Source organism: Panthera leo, chromosome B3 (genome assembly GCF_018350215.1).
Source record: "Panthera leo isolate Ple1 chromosome B3, P.leo_Ple1_pat1.1, whole genome shotgun sequence".
Classification (NCBI taxonomy): Eukaryota; Metazoa; Chordata; class Mammalia; order Carnivora; family Felidae; genus Panthera; species Panthera leo.
In genome coordinates, this window is record NC_056684.1 from 86,132,747 (window position 1) to 86,149,337 (window position 16,591).

General features: G+C 32.0%; 1 protein-coding gene across 8 annotated transcripts in view; it reads left to right on the forward strand.

Annotated features, from left to right (window-relative positions):
- The window catches only part of MIPOL1 (mirror-image polydactyly 1), a 320,926-nt gene that overhangs the window by 85,426 nt on the left and 218,909 nt on the right, over positions 1-16,591 (forward strand). For all 8 annotated transcript variants that reach the window (XR_006203778.1, XR_006203777.1, XM_042943011.1 and 5 more), the window contains exon 6: positions 491-596. Coding sequence is in view for 6 of the 8 variants with exons in the window: in XM_042943011.1 (XP_042798945.1) it covers positions 491-596 (106 nt within the window). In the remaining 2 variants the exon portion in view is untranslated. The remainder of the gene's footprint in view (positions 1-490; positions 597-16,591) is intronic.

The window sequence follows — 16,591 nt, forward strand, 5'->3', positions numbered from 1 at the left end:
GTATGATGGGATAGCATTCTCAAAGGAGATTTGTTTCACATATTAAGATTATTATCTTAATTAATTTTGTTTCAAAGTATTAGAATTACTAAGAGAAGCTGTAAAGCTGTTGTTTTTTTATTAGGGTAGTGCCTTCCAAGTCTTTTGCTTTAAGACAAAAGAACAGATTAGATTGCTTTTTGCAGTATTTTTAATAATTGTGTTATTCCCTCTTTAATTTCATTTGCCTATAAATACACAAGTGTATATCAAAATGTTTCTATAATTTCTCTATCGTTATAGGTAATTAATTATTACTTTAAAAATAGCTTAAAATGTTAAACATTGTGGGATTTCTTCCCCCCACCCCCACCCCGCTTGGACTTATGTATTTAGGCAGTTAAATGTAATAAGTAAGGGTTTAGAAAAAATAACTTTTACTTTGGGATTAATTATATTTCTGTAAGAAATTTGTCGAATAAGAAACTATGTTTCTTTCAATGTGTTTTAGCTTCAAGAAAAACTGACTAAAGAAGATAAGGAACATAGAAAACTAAAGCTTAGGCTGGAACTCCAGGAGAAAGCAACAGAAGCTCATATTGCTGAGAAGACAGCAGGTATAGTAGACGAGTATTAAGAGAGTTATTATATGATGTGGCTCAGTGAATACTAGCATACTAGCTTATTTGCCAAAGGAGGGGAGGTTCTTTTTTTTTTTTTTTTGGCTGCATAGAAAATAGGTGGCTTTAACATCCTGGTACTGGTATTAGTGAGAGCTTTACCTGTATTCATACTGATTTGGGCATTAAATGCATTGTTAACACCATGTCAATCCAATCACAAAAAGGTTGTTTGTTTTGTTGGAAGGGCCTGAACAAACAAGGGGAAATAATGATTACCAGTGCCTCTACCTTTCAACCAGCAGTTCAAATACCACTTATTGTTTTAGCTCCTTGAGAGGAAATACTTCTCTTTTGTGTGAGGATAGTCATATATTCATTGCCAATGGAAACCTACATTTGATTCAAAAATCTGTTTTGTGCAATTAATAAATTTTCATCTGGTCATGTGGATGATGATGGAGATAATGTTTTCACTGAGAAGATTAAAATGAAAGGTTGCCAGAGTTTAAGATTATAAATGACTGCCTTAAATATGTTTTGGAGTCTATCTTTACTCACAGGTCTTTGTAAGGAAAAAATTTTTAAATATATTTGTGATATGTTACAGATAAGTTCAGATGATTCTCAATAGTTTGTGACTCTTCTGCTCACACTGTTTTATGTTAAGGAGAGAAATTTCATAGTATAATAGAAATTAACCTGCAGAGGCATTTTAGAGATTACTTATTTAACATTTTTATATCAATTAGAATGATTTTAAGAAATTATTTTGTGATTAGTTTGAGGCTATGTTAACCTGGTTGCATATATGAGAGAATTCTGGTTTTTTAGGTCAGAGACATTCATAGGTATAGCCTGTCTTTAAAATGTTATTATACAAAATAGAACTGAACATCACTATGAATATATAACCAAAATTACCATAAATAAATACTCCAACTAAAATAATAGATGGTTGTTTTTCTGTACTGTTAAACTACCATGAATGTTTTTTCTTTTTTAATAGAGAAATGTGGGACTAATATATTTTAAGGAAAAATAACCATATGTTAATAATGAATAATTCAAATAATTTAGAACAATTTGGAAGTTTATTGCCTTTTTATAATCATATATATGCTAATTACTAGGAAGATATTATAAGTACATTTGTTTAAAGGTGTTGTATAACTTTGCATGTGTCTTGCAGGAGTAATTTGATAAGATTTAGGGCATTTTGATTTACTGAAAAGCATAAATTAATATGTTTGCATTGATCACTTATATCTTGGAGGCGAAATCTCATTAAGCAATATTATCTACTCTTAAAACTTTTGTATGATATAGCTAATCATATACTTCAAATATTTACTTATTTGTATATACTTAAGGCTTCCCTTTGACTAAATAGTACAAATCATGCATGCATACAATGGAAAGAATTTGATTGCTTTATGATTCTTGTTAATCAAATATTTCTCATTAATTATACAATATTATTTTAGTAAATGTTAAATATTTGAGATGTTTAGTATTTTTACAGCCTCCTAAATTGATGAAAATAGCAGTGCAATCTAGTTAAAAGAGATACATCCAATCACTTAGTTATAAAAATGACACAAAATGAAAATCCTCTGAAATTTTTTTAAAGTATAAATTTTCAGTGTGTATCTTTTTAATGTTTCAGTTCTATCTTATTAAAAAAGATTAAAGATATTTTACTTATGATATTAGAGAGAGTCATCATTGTGATATGTCAAAATTAAAAAAAAACACTGAATTGCTTAAGAAATCCATTGGCTTGAAACTATAAGAAATTCATTAACTCTTGATAGACTTATTATTTTTTTCATATTTTCTCATACGTATGGTCTTTAGTAGCTTATTTTCTACCCAACTGGTATCAGGTGCAGTCAAAAAGCAAAACACAATAACAAAAACTGTGTCAGTACCTTAATAGATAAAGAGGAACATTATAGGAATATGATTACATGTGATAAATGTGTTCTTTAGTGTCATGTGAAAGGACAAATAATCCACATAACAACAGCAAAAAAAGTCCACACCAGTATTGATGTTTGTTTCTGTCATGGCTCATTTTTATATTCAAAATAAAAAGTGTATTTGGTAAAGTATATTATAACTATGACACACTTATGTATTATAGTGTACTTAAGCAAAGTATAATTGTTTAAAAAAAATCAAGATATTCCACATTAAAAGAAATACATGCAAAAACATCTCAAGTAAACATTGAAAATTGCAAATAAGATATAAAAATATATGTTTATAGATTTTTCAAATGTTAGTTAAAATATGAAGTACTCTAAGGAAATAGCCATTTCCTTATAGTGTATGATATAAAGATTTATATTAAGGATATCCATACTAGTGTTAGTTATAACTGCCAGAGAACTAACATCAATCAGACAATAAGAGAATGGTTAAGGTATGCGTATGCTATGAGACATTATATGATAACTGAAAACCGTTGCTAAATATTTGGTGATATGAGAAAATCTTCATGATTTAATGTTAAGTGAAAAGTAGGGGGGAAACTGCATTTATAATATAATTTTGTTAAATATATGTGTACATGTACATTATATGAAACGAGGCAAATTTATTTGTATTATTAATGGATATATTAATGTTTCAATTAATGGTTTTCTGCCTTTTCAAGTTTTATACAATGATCGTGAATTAGATTTAGTATTTGTACTCATATGATTAGATATTAGTATTACTGATCACTAAGGAAGTGATTTTTTTTAATAGTTACTTTCTGATCTTCAAATAATTCCTGTGATATGTTTGGTACATAACGACCACGTGAACCAGTTTTATGAAATTTATATGACGGCTGTGGTCAAATTTGCCATTTTACCTAAGCCATTTTTGTTTCAGATTTTCTCCTTATTTATTTGCGTGTCTTTGTGTGTTGTATAACTTACATATGTATTAGTCTATTTTGTCTTCCCACCTGATTAAATATAAGAATGAGAGTCTGGTACAGTCAAAAAACCACATGAAACAAAGGTGCCCAGTTCTCTGTGAGGCACATTGAAATAATGGGAAGACCAAAAGCCGTAGAATCAGACTGACCCAGGTGCAGATCAGAGCTTTGATACTTATTAACACCAACTGTGTGCCTTTGGGCAAGTTATTTATGAGCTTCTCCAGGTTTACTTTCTGCTGTGTAAAATGTGAATATTAACTAATTTACCAGATTATTTTAGGGATTATAGATAATGTACAAAAGCACCTAATATATAACTGGTACTCAGTAAGTTGTAGCTAATAGTAATATTTATTATTTTATCTCTATACAATTCTTAAATCTTTGATAATATCAGAAGTCATAAAGAGACTTTTGTTCTGTTTAGGTTTTAATTAAAAATACATCTTACTTAAATGTGAATCCAAAATAAAAGAATTGGGATACAAAAGATATGGGCTTTAACCTAATGTGTACCAATAATAAACCTTTATGTAGACTGTTAAAATAATATCAAGCTTATTTCCTTTACTTCCCTGTTGGTTTTTATATACTACAAATACTGTCATTCAAACTGACGTGATTTCATGCAATTTTGAAACCCCGTTGTGTCCTCTATTGTGATAAAATCTCAAATGGTTGACTCTCTTGTCTTCCCCTTCTTTTTTGACATCACCACCAATACTGTTTTTATTTGGCACTTTATAGGAGCTAAGCTAACTCTTTTAAAATTTAACCAAGAAGTATTTATTGAAGGGCCATTGTGTGCTAGGATTGTTTTAGGCACTGAATATACACCAGCGAAGAAGACAGATTTGGGATTTCAAACATTTCTTTTTGACTGTATTCACTTTTCACTCATAATACACTATAGTAGGGGTTAAATGTTCAGAGTTTGGAATCAGACCTTTATTCTAATCTTTTTGCCACTTAACATGTATAAGTGACAGACTCACTAAGCTTTGATTAAAACTTATTTTATAGGTTGCTGTGATATTTAAGTGAGATAATGTGTATGAAGTGCTTAACCCATAAAAAGCACTCAGTAGATAAGATGAGGACATTATCATCTTGTTTTCTCAAGATTCCTTGATTTAATAGAGGGTATATTCAAAGTGTACTTGTAATATAAGTAAACTATCCCGTAAGTATTTATATATGCTTTTGTTTCACAAGGGATTGATATTCATTTCTTTTTTAAAAATAATTTATGAGGGTTTTTATTAGTTCATTTATCCCACAGTTTTCAATTTTCCTTTGATTTTAAGATTTAACTGTATTTAGGTAGCTTGGAAATAAGAAAATATTTTTTAAATCTTTTCATTAAAGAAAATAAAGGAAAAATACATAGTAAGTAGGTCTTAATTTTGCAAAAGCTGAAATGACTAGCTCATTCCATATGTGTTACCACTGCAAAAAAATTTATCTCATAGGAGCTATTTAAGACTTCTTACTGTGTTTTAACTCATTAAATTGTACATGTGGATAAGATTATTTGAACATTATTGACATATATGACCTTTAAATAGTAGGGGATATTTTAGAGAAGTGTAGCAGAAACATTGACTCTCTATTTTTTAGTTAAGTATTTCTTCTCAACTAAATAAAATGATGAAACCACAAACACTTCAAAATTTGTTTTACCTAAATTGAGTTTGACAGTGAGATGTAATATTATATGGCCTGTTGCAAACATTAATATACTCTTAGGTCCATGATGTAGTTACATTTAAAAAAATAACTTGTTCAATTAAACCTGTTTTCCCAAATAGCCTCAGTGGGCATTATGTAGAGTGTAATATCTCTTCATTTTTATTCCTGTATTATGCTTGCAGTATACAGATAATGTTTAAATTTTACACATAAAAATATTTCATTTTCTACATTGTTTTGTTTAAAATACATTTCTTTAAAAGCCTTATTTCTTTTAATTTCTTAAACGCTCACTTGAGAGTCTCTGCTTTATATGTTAGTTATTTTTCTTTCTTGCATGTCATCCATTAAAGATTAGCTGTGGAAGGTTGGAGCATGGAGAGATTATGAATGACAGAACAACTCCTGTAGAATAATAATCAGTTTTTGGTATTTAATGCTGTTTGACTTTTGCAGACACATTTCTTATTAACCTTTGGTACAAAGAGAAATCCAGGTTCCTGATATCTCATGGAGAAGATGAATTTGAGATCCTCTTCCAATTAAACTGAAATAAGGCCAATATTGGGTTTTAGCCAAAAGAACTCCTTAGTTCCTAAGTCTTGTGTTTATAAATCTATCCATCCATCCATCCCTCCATCCATCCATCCATCCATCTTAGTTACATTTTACATATAATTCATTACTTAGCTTGCTGTACTGAATCTGCAAGCATTTAATCTGCTTTTTTGCTTTACACATAGATTCTTTTCTCTGCACCCAAATTTAGACTGATATTTTATAAATAAAAAAGATACATATATTGTCAAGCTCTTATTACACGGAATTTTCATTTGTTTTTGGTAGGAAGGAGAGGACTTTAATTGTGATTGCCTAAAGTTCAGAACATAGAATCCCTGAAACTTACAACTTAAGTCTTCTATTCAGGTTAACATGTAAATGTTCAAAGTATAGATCTGTAACTACCATTACAGCAAATACATTAAGACACCACAACTAATAAACATGAAAAAATACGAATTGTTGTGTAATAGAAAATATTTACATTGTTCTCTTCAAAAGAGTATTTAATACTGTATACCATATCTCAGATGATATTGACCATCTAATGATTAAGAACAAGAGTGAGTTCTATATATCAGAAGAATAGAAAATAATATATTTACTTTTAAAAAGTAATACATGTTAGAATACTACTCTGTATAGACAGTGGTCATTACTAAAATGTGATAGCCTTTAATCTAACACTGAAATGCATTCACAGTATTACAATACAACATTATATGTTTATATCTATATGATCTTTTAATTTGAAAGGAAAAAGGATTTCAAGTTTCAGATAAAAACAAAAAGGCCCATCTCTGTGAAATATAGCAGTTAGAAATATCGATAGGTAGAATGTTGATTATATTATTGTCTTTGGCTGCAGAATCCTGTGAGTGTGAATCAGGATTAATTATGAGTGCCAAGTAAAATAATGTTTGAGGGTGGAGTGTGGCCAATTTTGTAAGCTCTCTCCCTAGGAAAGTTTCAGTTTTTCTGGAAAAAAACAAACAAACCAACAAAATAAATATTGAGTAAACAGAGAAACTGTTATGCATAATAATAATCAACAATTGAAATATTTAATTAAGTGTGCTGCACTATGAAATTTAGCATGGTGTCAAGTATTTGAGGACATGTCATAATTAGTTATTTAAAACAACAATAACAGGGACACCTGGGGGGCTCAGTTGGCTAAGCATCCAACTTTGCTCAGGTCATGATCTTATGGTTCATGAGTTCGAGCCCTGCATCAGACTCTGTGCTCACAGCTCAGAGCCTGGAGCCTGCTTCAGATTCTGTGTCTCCATCTCTCCTTGTCCCTCCCCCACTCACATTGTCTCTGTCTCTGTGTCTGTCTCTCTCAAAAATAAATAAAATTTTTAAAAAATAAAACAAAAATAAAAAATTTTCGGAAAATGATTCTTAAGACTTTTTCCATATGTTTAATTAATTTTGAAGAGCAAATGATCTTGGAAAAACTTTAGATAGCAGTTATATTTTATAGAATTTTCATATTGGCATTTATTAAAATTTAAAGTAGACATTCTATGCAGAAAGTAAGTTAAGTACCTCTTAAAATTGTACTTTAAAAGTGCATAAAATAATTGATACTGGTTTTAATACTTCTGGGATAAGCTTATCTCTTTCACATTAACAATTTTAGTTCTGTATTCAGTGTTTTAATGTAAATAGCATATTCTTAGAAAGTGTTCTTGTATACTCTGAGTTTTCTGTACTAAATACATGTATATAATAATTCAGAGTTTTCAAAAAAAATCCTTATTTTATAGTTTTGCTACTAAAACTCACTATTTGTGTGATTTTTAAAATTAATCTTTAGCAGTTGCTATACTGTTGATAAGTATAAATGTATTAGCAACTTTACAGAAGAAAATTTTAAAACATTAAGAGCTTAAGAAGCTGATTTTTAATGTAGTAACCATACTTCTAGGAATTTTGCTCAGTAATTAGCTATGTATATACATAGAGATTTATGTACAAAGATGTTCATTACAGTACTATTTATATGGTGAATAATTGGGAGCACTGTAAAATCTAATACTAGGAGCATCTTAGTTCTGTCAAATACGGCATCTCCAAATGATAAAATCCCATGTACTATTTCATATTTTTAAAGAATACTTAAGAATATAGGAACATATTCTGTTTGAGTATACACACACAAAAAGTTATAAGACTATGGAAAATATTTCTGTCTGTATTTTTACAATGAACCTGTATTTTAATTATATTTATGAAATAATCATATAAAATGTTAAACATTCATATATAGTTCTGGAAAAACTTAATAGTCTGACCTGTAAAAGGAAGACTAGATGATCAAACTACTTGGAATAGGTTGGTTAATTTTCTATTGGTATAGGGGTTTACCATCTACATTTAAATTTCCAATAACCAATTTATACAAAGAGAGAGAAATCACAATTTTTAAGGAGATTAAAAGACATAGTAATGTTTATGGTTCTACAATGTGGTGGCTTCATAAAACACTATCATATTTATAAGGAATCCACTTAACAAGTAAAGCAATAACAGTAGATATGCAGACAATCTGAAATTCTTTTAAATATAATAAAGACCTGTCTTTTATAAAACTGTTATCTATATTTATTGCTTAGAATTTTGGAACATGAATTGCAATCATTGATTATTTTACATGTTTCAAGTCCTGATGATTTCTTCTTCCCTCTCTTTAGTTCAGCCTTTTCTATTTATATAACTACCTTGAGGATATTAACAAATGGATTCTTTTTCTTGGTAAATGTCTATTCTCCAAATTATGTTATTTAGAGAATCATGATCCAGTGTTTAAACTAGCATGTTTTCCAACATACTGTCTCACTTCTATTGTGTTTTAAAAGTAGTATGAGATGTGTAGAATATGGGTTTGTCAATAGACTTGGGTTCTACTAAGAAAATATGTACTCTGTCTTGACTCAATAAACTCATACTTAGTATGGTTCAGCTTCTTCATATTTACTCTTGCCCATATTAGAAAACAATTAGCTTACTAAACAAATTTGAGTATTTGGTGTTGAGGGGGGGGTGATCCTCTCTGAATCTTTCTTGAATTTGTCTAAGAATTATAGGATATTTGATAACCATGTTTAAAAATGGAGATATCCAAATATTATTGTAAACACCCAATGATTTGTTTTACCTACAATATAAGTATTTTACTTGGTTGGCTTACATAGTAGCTAATAATATTTGTTAATGTAATTTAACTGCTGTGAACCTTTACTGAACAAATATTGAAATTTATTCAAGTCAAAGAAAGAGAATCTCTAATGACTTTTGTTAAAGCTTCTATTTAATAGTTAAGGAGAAAAGTTTGTATGACATACGAGATGCAATTAACAGTAGATTTTACATTTAATAAAAAGAAAGAAGCATGCGTATTTGCTTTATTCATTCCATCATAATTTGCATTAGAGCTGTGGGTGTTTAATGAGCAAATTCCAACTAAAATGCTATATTGATTTTCTAGTGAACTTTGTAATAGTCATCTACCTTGGAAAAGCTCAGTGTTTACAATTAAGTTTTCTTTACTAAAAATGTTTGAGAGTTGCATATTGATCCTTTAAAAGTACTGAATTCTAGAAAGAATCAGGTTTTTCATAATCAAATTTCACATATAACCTAATGTTTAAAAATTAATTTTAGAAAAACTTAGCATTTACAAAATGTGTAATCAGATTTTCTGTGTGTGTGTGTGTGTGTGTGTGTGTGTGTGTGTGTGTGTGTGTTTTATGACACTTTCAAACTTAACCTTAGAATATTCAAAAGGCAATCTGTTTTAAATATGCACATTATTTATATCTTTAGAGTTGATAGCATTATAGAGGGAAAGAAAAGTGTTTTCTCTTGATCAACACAGGACCAAATAAGTGCTTAGTGTAAAACATTTAAGCATAGAGATAACTGTACTTATACTTACTATTAAAGTCCTTGACTTTGCTAGTCTTACCTTTTTCATTATTTTTGTACATAAAGTAGAACACAGCTTACATTAAATGTCACTTTATAAGGATCTCATCACATTTTACAGAAATAATAGGAAGCCTATTGACATTTAAAGTTTAGTAATTAGTATTTTAACCTTTTGATATGTCAGAATATTTCAGGGTATGACACACATGTTTATCTGTACTTAGATCACTATGTAGCATCATTTTGTCCATCCTATCTGACCTGCAAATTAGAAGTGTTTAAAAATTTCTTTTGTCATTGAAGTATAGTTGACACACATTAACATTAGTTTCAGGTGAACAACATAGTGATTCACCACCTCTACATATTATGTTATGTTCACCACAAGTATAACTACCATCTATCACCATATAACACTGTTACATACCATTGACTACATTCTCTATGACGTACCTTCATTCTTATGATTTATTCATTCCATAACAGGAAGCCTCTGTCTCCCACTCCCCTTCACTCATTTTGCCTATCCCATTTTCTCCTCTGGCAACCACCAATTTTTTCTCTATATTAATGTTCTGTTGTTGGTTGGTTGGTTGGTTTTTTAAATTTTGTTTTGTTTTTAGATTCTACATGTAAGTGAAATCATATGACATTTGTTTTTCTGACTTATTTCACTTAGCCTAATACCCTCTAGGTCAATCCATGTTGTTGCAAATGGCAAAATTTCATTCTTTTCATGGCTGAATAATATTCCATCGTGTATGTATACCACATCTTTGTATCCATTCATCTATCAGTGGACACTTGGGTTGCTTCCACATCTTGGCTGTTTGTAAATAATGCTGCTGTAAACAGGAGTGAAATTAAGAAAGTGTTTTAATGTAAATGTTTAAAAATATCTTAGACTGTTGTAATATTTTATACAGACTATTACGTCATTATAGTGTGCAGTATACAATATAGTATGGATTCTAAACAATTTTTCTTTCAGTCTCATAACATTTGAATGCCACCAAAAATATATACATATACGTATATATTTGTGTGTGTGTGTATACACACACACACACACATATACATACATTATATAATTGGTCCAAATTAATTAAAATCATATTTTAAATATGTCTAGAAATGGAGCCACATTGTGAGTCTATGGATTGAAGGTGGTAATGGTAGGGATGGCATGGAACCAGTGTTTATTGAGTATCTATTTTATTTGGCCAAGAGCTTTCATATATTGTCTCACTTAATATTTCCCTAACAACCATAAATGGTGGCATCATGTCCATTTTATGCACCTGTATTGTGACTAAAATAATGTAAGAAATATACAAAAATAGGTTGCTTAACGTTACTGTGTTAACACATTGGATCTGAATCAAAACCCATATTCTTCCTAGTATACCATGTTGCTTTCTGTAGGCTGTTGTGAGTATCCTTCCTGGAAGGAAATTACATACAATTACAAGGGGGAAGTAAAAACTCATTATTGTATACTACATTATGGGCAGAAGTTTTTTTCATCCCTTTTTGATTCTGATACAGGGTAGCAGAATAGTATACTACATAGAAAGCCACATAGCACTCATGATATTACCTTTAAAAGGAAAAAAAAAAAACTATGAAAATTGTGCTGAAAAGTACTGGTTCTTCCAAAAGCTATGTTCATAACAAGAATTTATTTTTTATTTTATTTTATTTTATTTTATTTTATTTTATTTTATTTTTTACTTTACTTTTATTTTATTTTATTTATTTTATTTTATTTTATTTTATTTTATTTTATTTTATTTTATTTTATTTTATTTTATTTTATTTTATTTTATTTTATTTTTTTAGTTTACATCCAAGTTAGCATATATTGCAACAATGGTTTCAGGGGTAGATTCCTTAATGCCCCTTACCCATTTAGCCCATCCCCCCTCCCACAACCCCTCTCGAAACCTTCTGTTTGTTCTCCATATTTAAGAGTCTCTTGTGTTTTGTCTTCCTCCCTGTTTTTGTATTATTTTTGCTTCCCTTCCCTTGTGTTTATCTGTTCTGTGTCTTAAAGTCCTCATATGAGTGAAGTTATATGATATTTTTCTTGTTCTGACACTAATTTCACTTAGCATACTACCCTGTAGTTCCATCCACGTAGTTGCAAATGGCAAGATGCACACACATACACACACACACACACACACACACACACACACACCACATCTTCTTTTTTTTTTTTAATTTTTTTTTTAATGTTTATTTTATTATTTTTGAGACAGAGAGAGACAGAGCATGAACGGGGGAGGGGCAGAGAGAGAGGGAGACACAGAATCGGAAGCAGACTCCAGGCTCTGAGCCATCAGCCCAGAGCCCGACGCGGGGCTCGAACTCACGTACTGCGAGATCGTGACCTGAGCCGAAGTCGGCCGCTTAACCGACTGAGCCACCCAGGCGCCCCACATCTTCTTTATCCATTCATCCATTGATGGATATTTGGGCTCTTTCCATACTTTGGCTATTGTTGATAGTGCTGCTATAAACATTGGGGTGCATGTGTCCCTTCGAAACAGCACACCTGTATCCCTTGGATAAATACCTAGTAGTGCAATTGCTGGGTTGTAGGATAGTTCTATTTTTAATTTTTTTGAGGAACCTCCATACTGTTTTCCAGAGTGGCTGCACCACTTTGCATTCCCACTAGCAGTGCAAAAGAGATCCTCTTTCTCCGTCCGCATCCTTGCCAACGTCTGTTGTTGCCTGAGTTGTTAATGTTAGCCATTCTGACAGGTGTGAGGTGGTATCTCTTTGTGGTTTTGACTTGTATTTCCCTGATGATGAATGATGTTGAGCATTTTTTCATGTGTCTGTTACCATCTGGATGTCTTCTTTGGAGAAGCATCTATTCATGTATTTTGCCCATTTCTTCACTGGATTATTTGTCATAACAAGAATTTATTGACCTTATCTGTCAATTAACAGCATTTGATTTTATGCAAGTGGATATCCAGTTGTTCTACCACAATTTGTGATGTAGTTTGTTCATCTGTTCATCTACTGATAGAAATTTGTGTTGCTTCTAGTTTGGGGCTATTATAAATAAAGATGCCATGAATATTATGTGTAAGTCTTTGTATGGACATAGGCTTTAATTTCTCTTGGATTAGTACCTGTGAGTGGAATAGCTGAGTATTATGGCAGGTGTATGTTTAACTTTTTAAAAAACCAACGAACTGTGATTGCACTGTCCTACATTCCCACCAGCAGTGAATGAGGATTCCAGTTGCTCTCTCCTCTTCCCAGTATCTTTAATCATACTTTCATTTCTGCCTTTGTAATAGGTATGCGGTGGTTATCTCATAGTTTTAATTTGCATTTCTCTAATGACTATAAAAGTCTTCAGCAACTTTTTTTGTTCTTATCTATCATCAGTATGTCTGCTTTCATACAGTTTCTAAGTCGTTTGTACATTTTTTAAATTGGATTTTTTCCTTATTATTGAGGTTTGAGAGTTTTAAAAATTATTTCTGGATGCAAGTCTTTTATCAGATATATGCTTTGCAATTATTTTCTTCCATCTGTGACTTGTCTTTTAATTTTCTCATCAGTGTCTTTTGAAGAGCAGAGATTTTTAATTGAATTAGATTGAAGTCCAATTTATCAGTTTTTAAGAATAGATTATGTTTTGGTATTATAGTTAAGAAAGCTTTACCTACCTAAACTCACAGAAGTTTTTTTCCAGAACGTTTATAGTTTTAGGGTTTACATTCATCTTGTGGAATGAAAGGTTGTTTTACCTTTAAAAAAATTAATAAAAATTACTAAAATAACAAACTAAAAAAAGAAAAGCAATATAATCATCTTAAGGCCACACTCTACCTTCTTATTTCAACTCTTATATTCTAAATAAGTGTTATTTTTGCAGCTTATTTAGTGTCAGATTTACTTCATTTTTGTGCCTTTTATTGGTGATTTCATTGTTTCAAACAGCCCCTAAGCGTAGTCCTGAAATACAGTGTAGTGTTCCCTGAATATAAGAAGGCTGTGATAATATGTGTGTTAGATAAGTTTTGTTCAGGCAAGAGTTACAGTGCTTTTGACCATTAATTCAGTGTTACTAAATCAACGTATATGTTGAACAAGGTATCTTTAAACACACATAAAACGGGGTTATGTACCAGTTGGTTGACAAAAATATTGGTCAGTTTCAGTTAATTTTTTATCATTATGAGTCCTAATTTTGGTCCTTGTTCGCATGCCTTGGTAATGATAAATTTCACCATTTTGGAAGCTATTTTTGTATTCTTATAAAATATTTTTGAGCCTTGTTCTGACATATTACTTACATTTTCCGGAAACACATCTCTCCTTTTGGGTCATGTTTTAAAGATAGGCTAGATGTTACCAGAGCAGAATTTAGTCTGTAGTTCATTAATCCCCACTACTGAAGCAAGACCCTTCTGAGTACTCTTTCCAGTACCTCATGAATCTTGAGGTTTTCCAGTCTGGCCGGTGAGAACAACAAGCCCTGTTCTGGCTTTATGTAGCCTAGGGCACTATTGTCTCTAATCCTCTCAGGTTGTTCTTTCCCCTGCGGGGAGTGGTTTACTCACAAATGTGCACCCAGTACTCAACTGACTTTTTGAGGAAGACCTGCAGTTCTCCAAAATTTTCTTTCTTTGCAGCTGTTTTTTTCTCTAATAGGCTCTCCTGTGAATTCCAGCTGCTTTGGTTTCCCCACACTCTATCTCTGCCTCTCAAATTGTGGAGTCAGCTGGGCTCCTCCTAGATTCTTCCCTTCCTGTACTATCTTCTGGAAATAGTTTCAGTGTATTAAGCTGGGCCAATCATAGGGCTCAACTCATTCTCCCCCACCCCCGCCTCAGGTTACTGTTTGTTTTTTTCCTTGTAGCCTTGAAAGCTGTCACCCCATATGTTTTGTCCACTTTAAAAAGTTGTTTTAAGTGGAAGCACAAGTCTCTGTTGCTTAAAATTTAATCTTAACATATACTCCCAGAAATTTTATCATACATGCTAACTTTTTTCTACTCTTAATAGTTTTCTTTAAATCAGCTCAACATTTTAACTAGATAAATACATTATTTAAAAAATTTATTTAAGGGGTGCCTTGGTGGCTCGGTTGGTTGAGCGTCCGACTTTGGCTCAGGTCGTGATCTTGCGGTCGTGAGTTCGAGCGCCGTGTTTGGGCTCTGTGCTGACAGCTTGGAGCCTGGAGCCTGCTTCAGATTCTGTGTCTCCCTCTACTCTGCCCCTCTCCCACTCCTGCTCTGTCTCTCTGTCTCTCTGTCTCTCTCTCTGTCAAAAATAAATAAACATTTAAAAAAATTTTATTTTAAATAAAAAAAAATTATTTAAGTTTATTTATTTTGAGGGAGAAAGCATGAGCAGGGTAGGAGAAGAGAGAGAATCCTAAGTAGGTCCCACGCTGTCAGTGCAGAGCTCGACACAGGGCTTGAACTCATGAACCGTGAGACCGTGACTTGAGTTGAAATCAAGAGACTTGGATGCTTGACCAACTGAGCCACCCAGGTACCCTGATAAATATATTATTTTTAATGTAATCTTTCTTATTTAGTTTTAACATCTAAACATAAAAGCTCACCAGTAACTCCACAGTTTTATGAATCTCAGAAAGTATGAACAAACTGTAAAACCAGCACCCAGATCAAGAAATCAAGTATTACCAGTATTCCAGAAGTGTTCCTCATCTTCCCTTTCAGTACTACCTCCAAAAGGTAATCATTTATTTCTGAGAGAGAGAGGAAGACAGAGTGTGACCAGGGGAGGGGCAGAGAGAGGGAGACACAGAATCCGAAGTAGTCTCCAGGTTCTGAGCTGTTAGCACAGAGCCTGACATGGGGCTCGAACTCAGGGACCGTGAGATCATGACCCAAGCCCAAGTTGAATGCTTAACCGACTGAGCCACCCAGGTGCCCTCCAAAAGGTAATCATTAGCCTAAGTTTAATAACTAGGTCATTCTTTTGTGTTTTTGAACTTTAAATGAAATAATAGAAAGTTACTTTTCTTTTTTTTTAATTTTTGTTTCATTTATTCAATTTTTGAAAGACAAAGGGTGACCGAGCACGAGCAGAGGTGGGGCAAGAGGGGGAGACATAGGATCCGAAGCAGGCTCCAGACTCTGAGCTGTCAGCACAGAGCCTGATGTGGGGCTCGAACTCACAGACCGAGAGATCATGACCTGAGCTGAAGTCGGACACTTAACCTACTGAGCCACCCAGGTGCCCCAGAAAGTTACTTTTCTATGGCATCTGGCTCAACAGTGTGTTTGGGTAACTTAGAGAAATTCAAAATTTAATTAGACGTGAAATTAAATGCCACTAGGAGAAATTATAGGTCTAATGTGCCAGCTCTGTTTTTGTAATATACATTAAAATGATACATAACTTAAAAACATGTTTCACAACCTGTATTTTATATAATATTGTCCTAGAGGGAAATGGTGGTAGGTGATGCTGGGAAGATAAGCCAGAATTATACTCTGGTTTTCCTTGAATGCCAGGCTGAGAACTTCTTTGCTTTGAAACCTGTGTAGCAGTAGTGAGAAGAGTAACCTGTTTATCATAAGGTTTTAAGCTCATACTACTGATAGATTGAGAGATGGCTTTAGTGAGGTCACCTGTTCTCTATTTTTCTGTTCTCTAAAATTTATTCAGTACATGCTTTAATTCTTTGGTTCTATTATTTTACCCTTTTTGTTATGAATTGAATCCATTTTCTTTTTAATTTTATTAAGAATGCTGTAGTTCAAGATTTCATTATTTCCTATCTGGACTGTTACACATAATGTAAGATTGGGTCAGGGGACACATGCAATCCAAACTGCAACTTTCCACT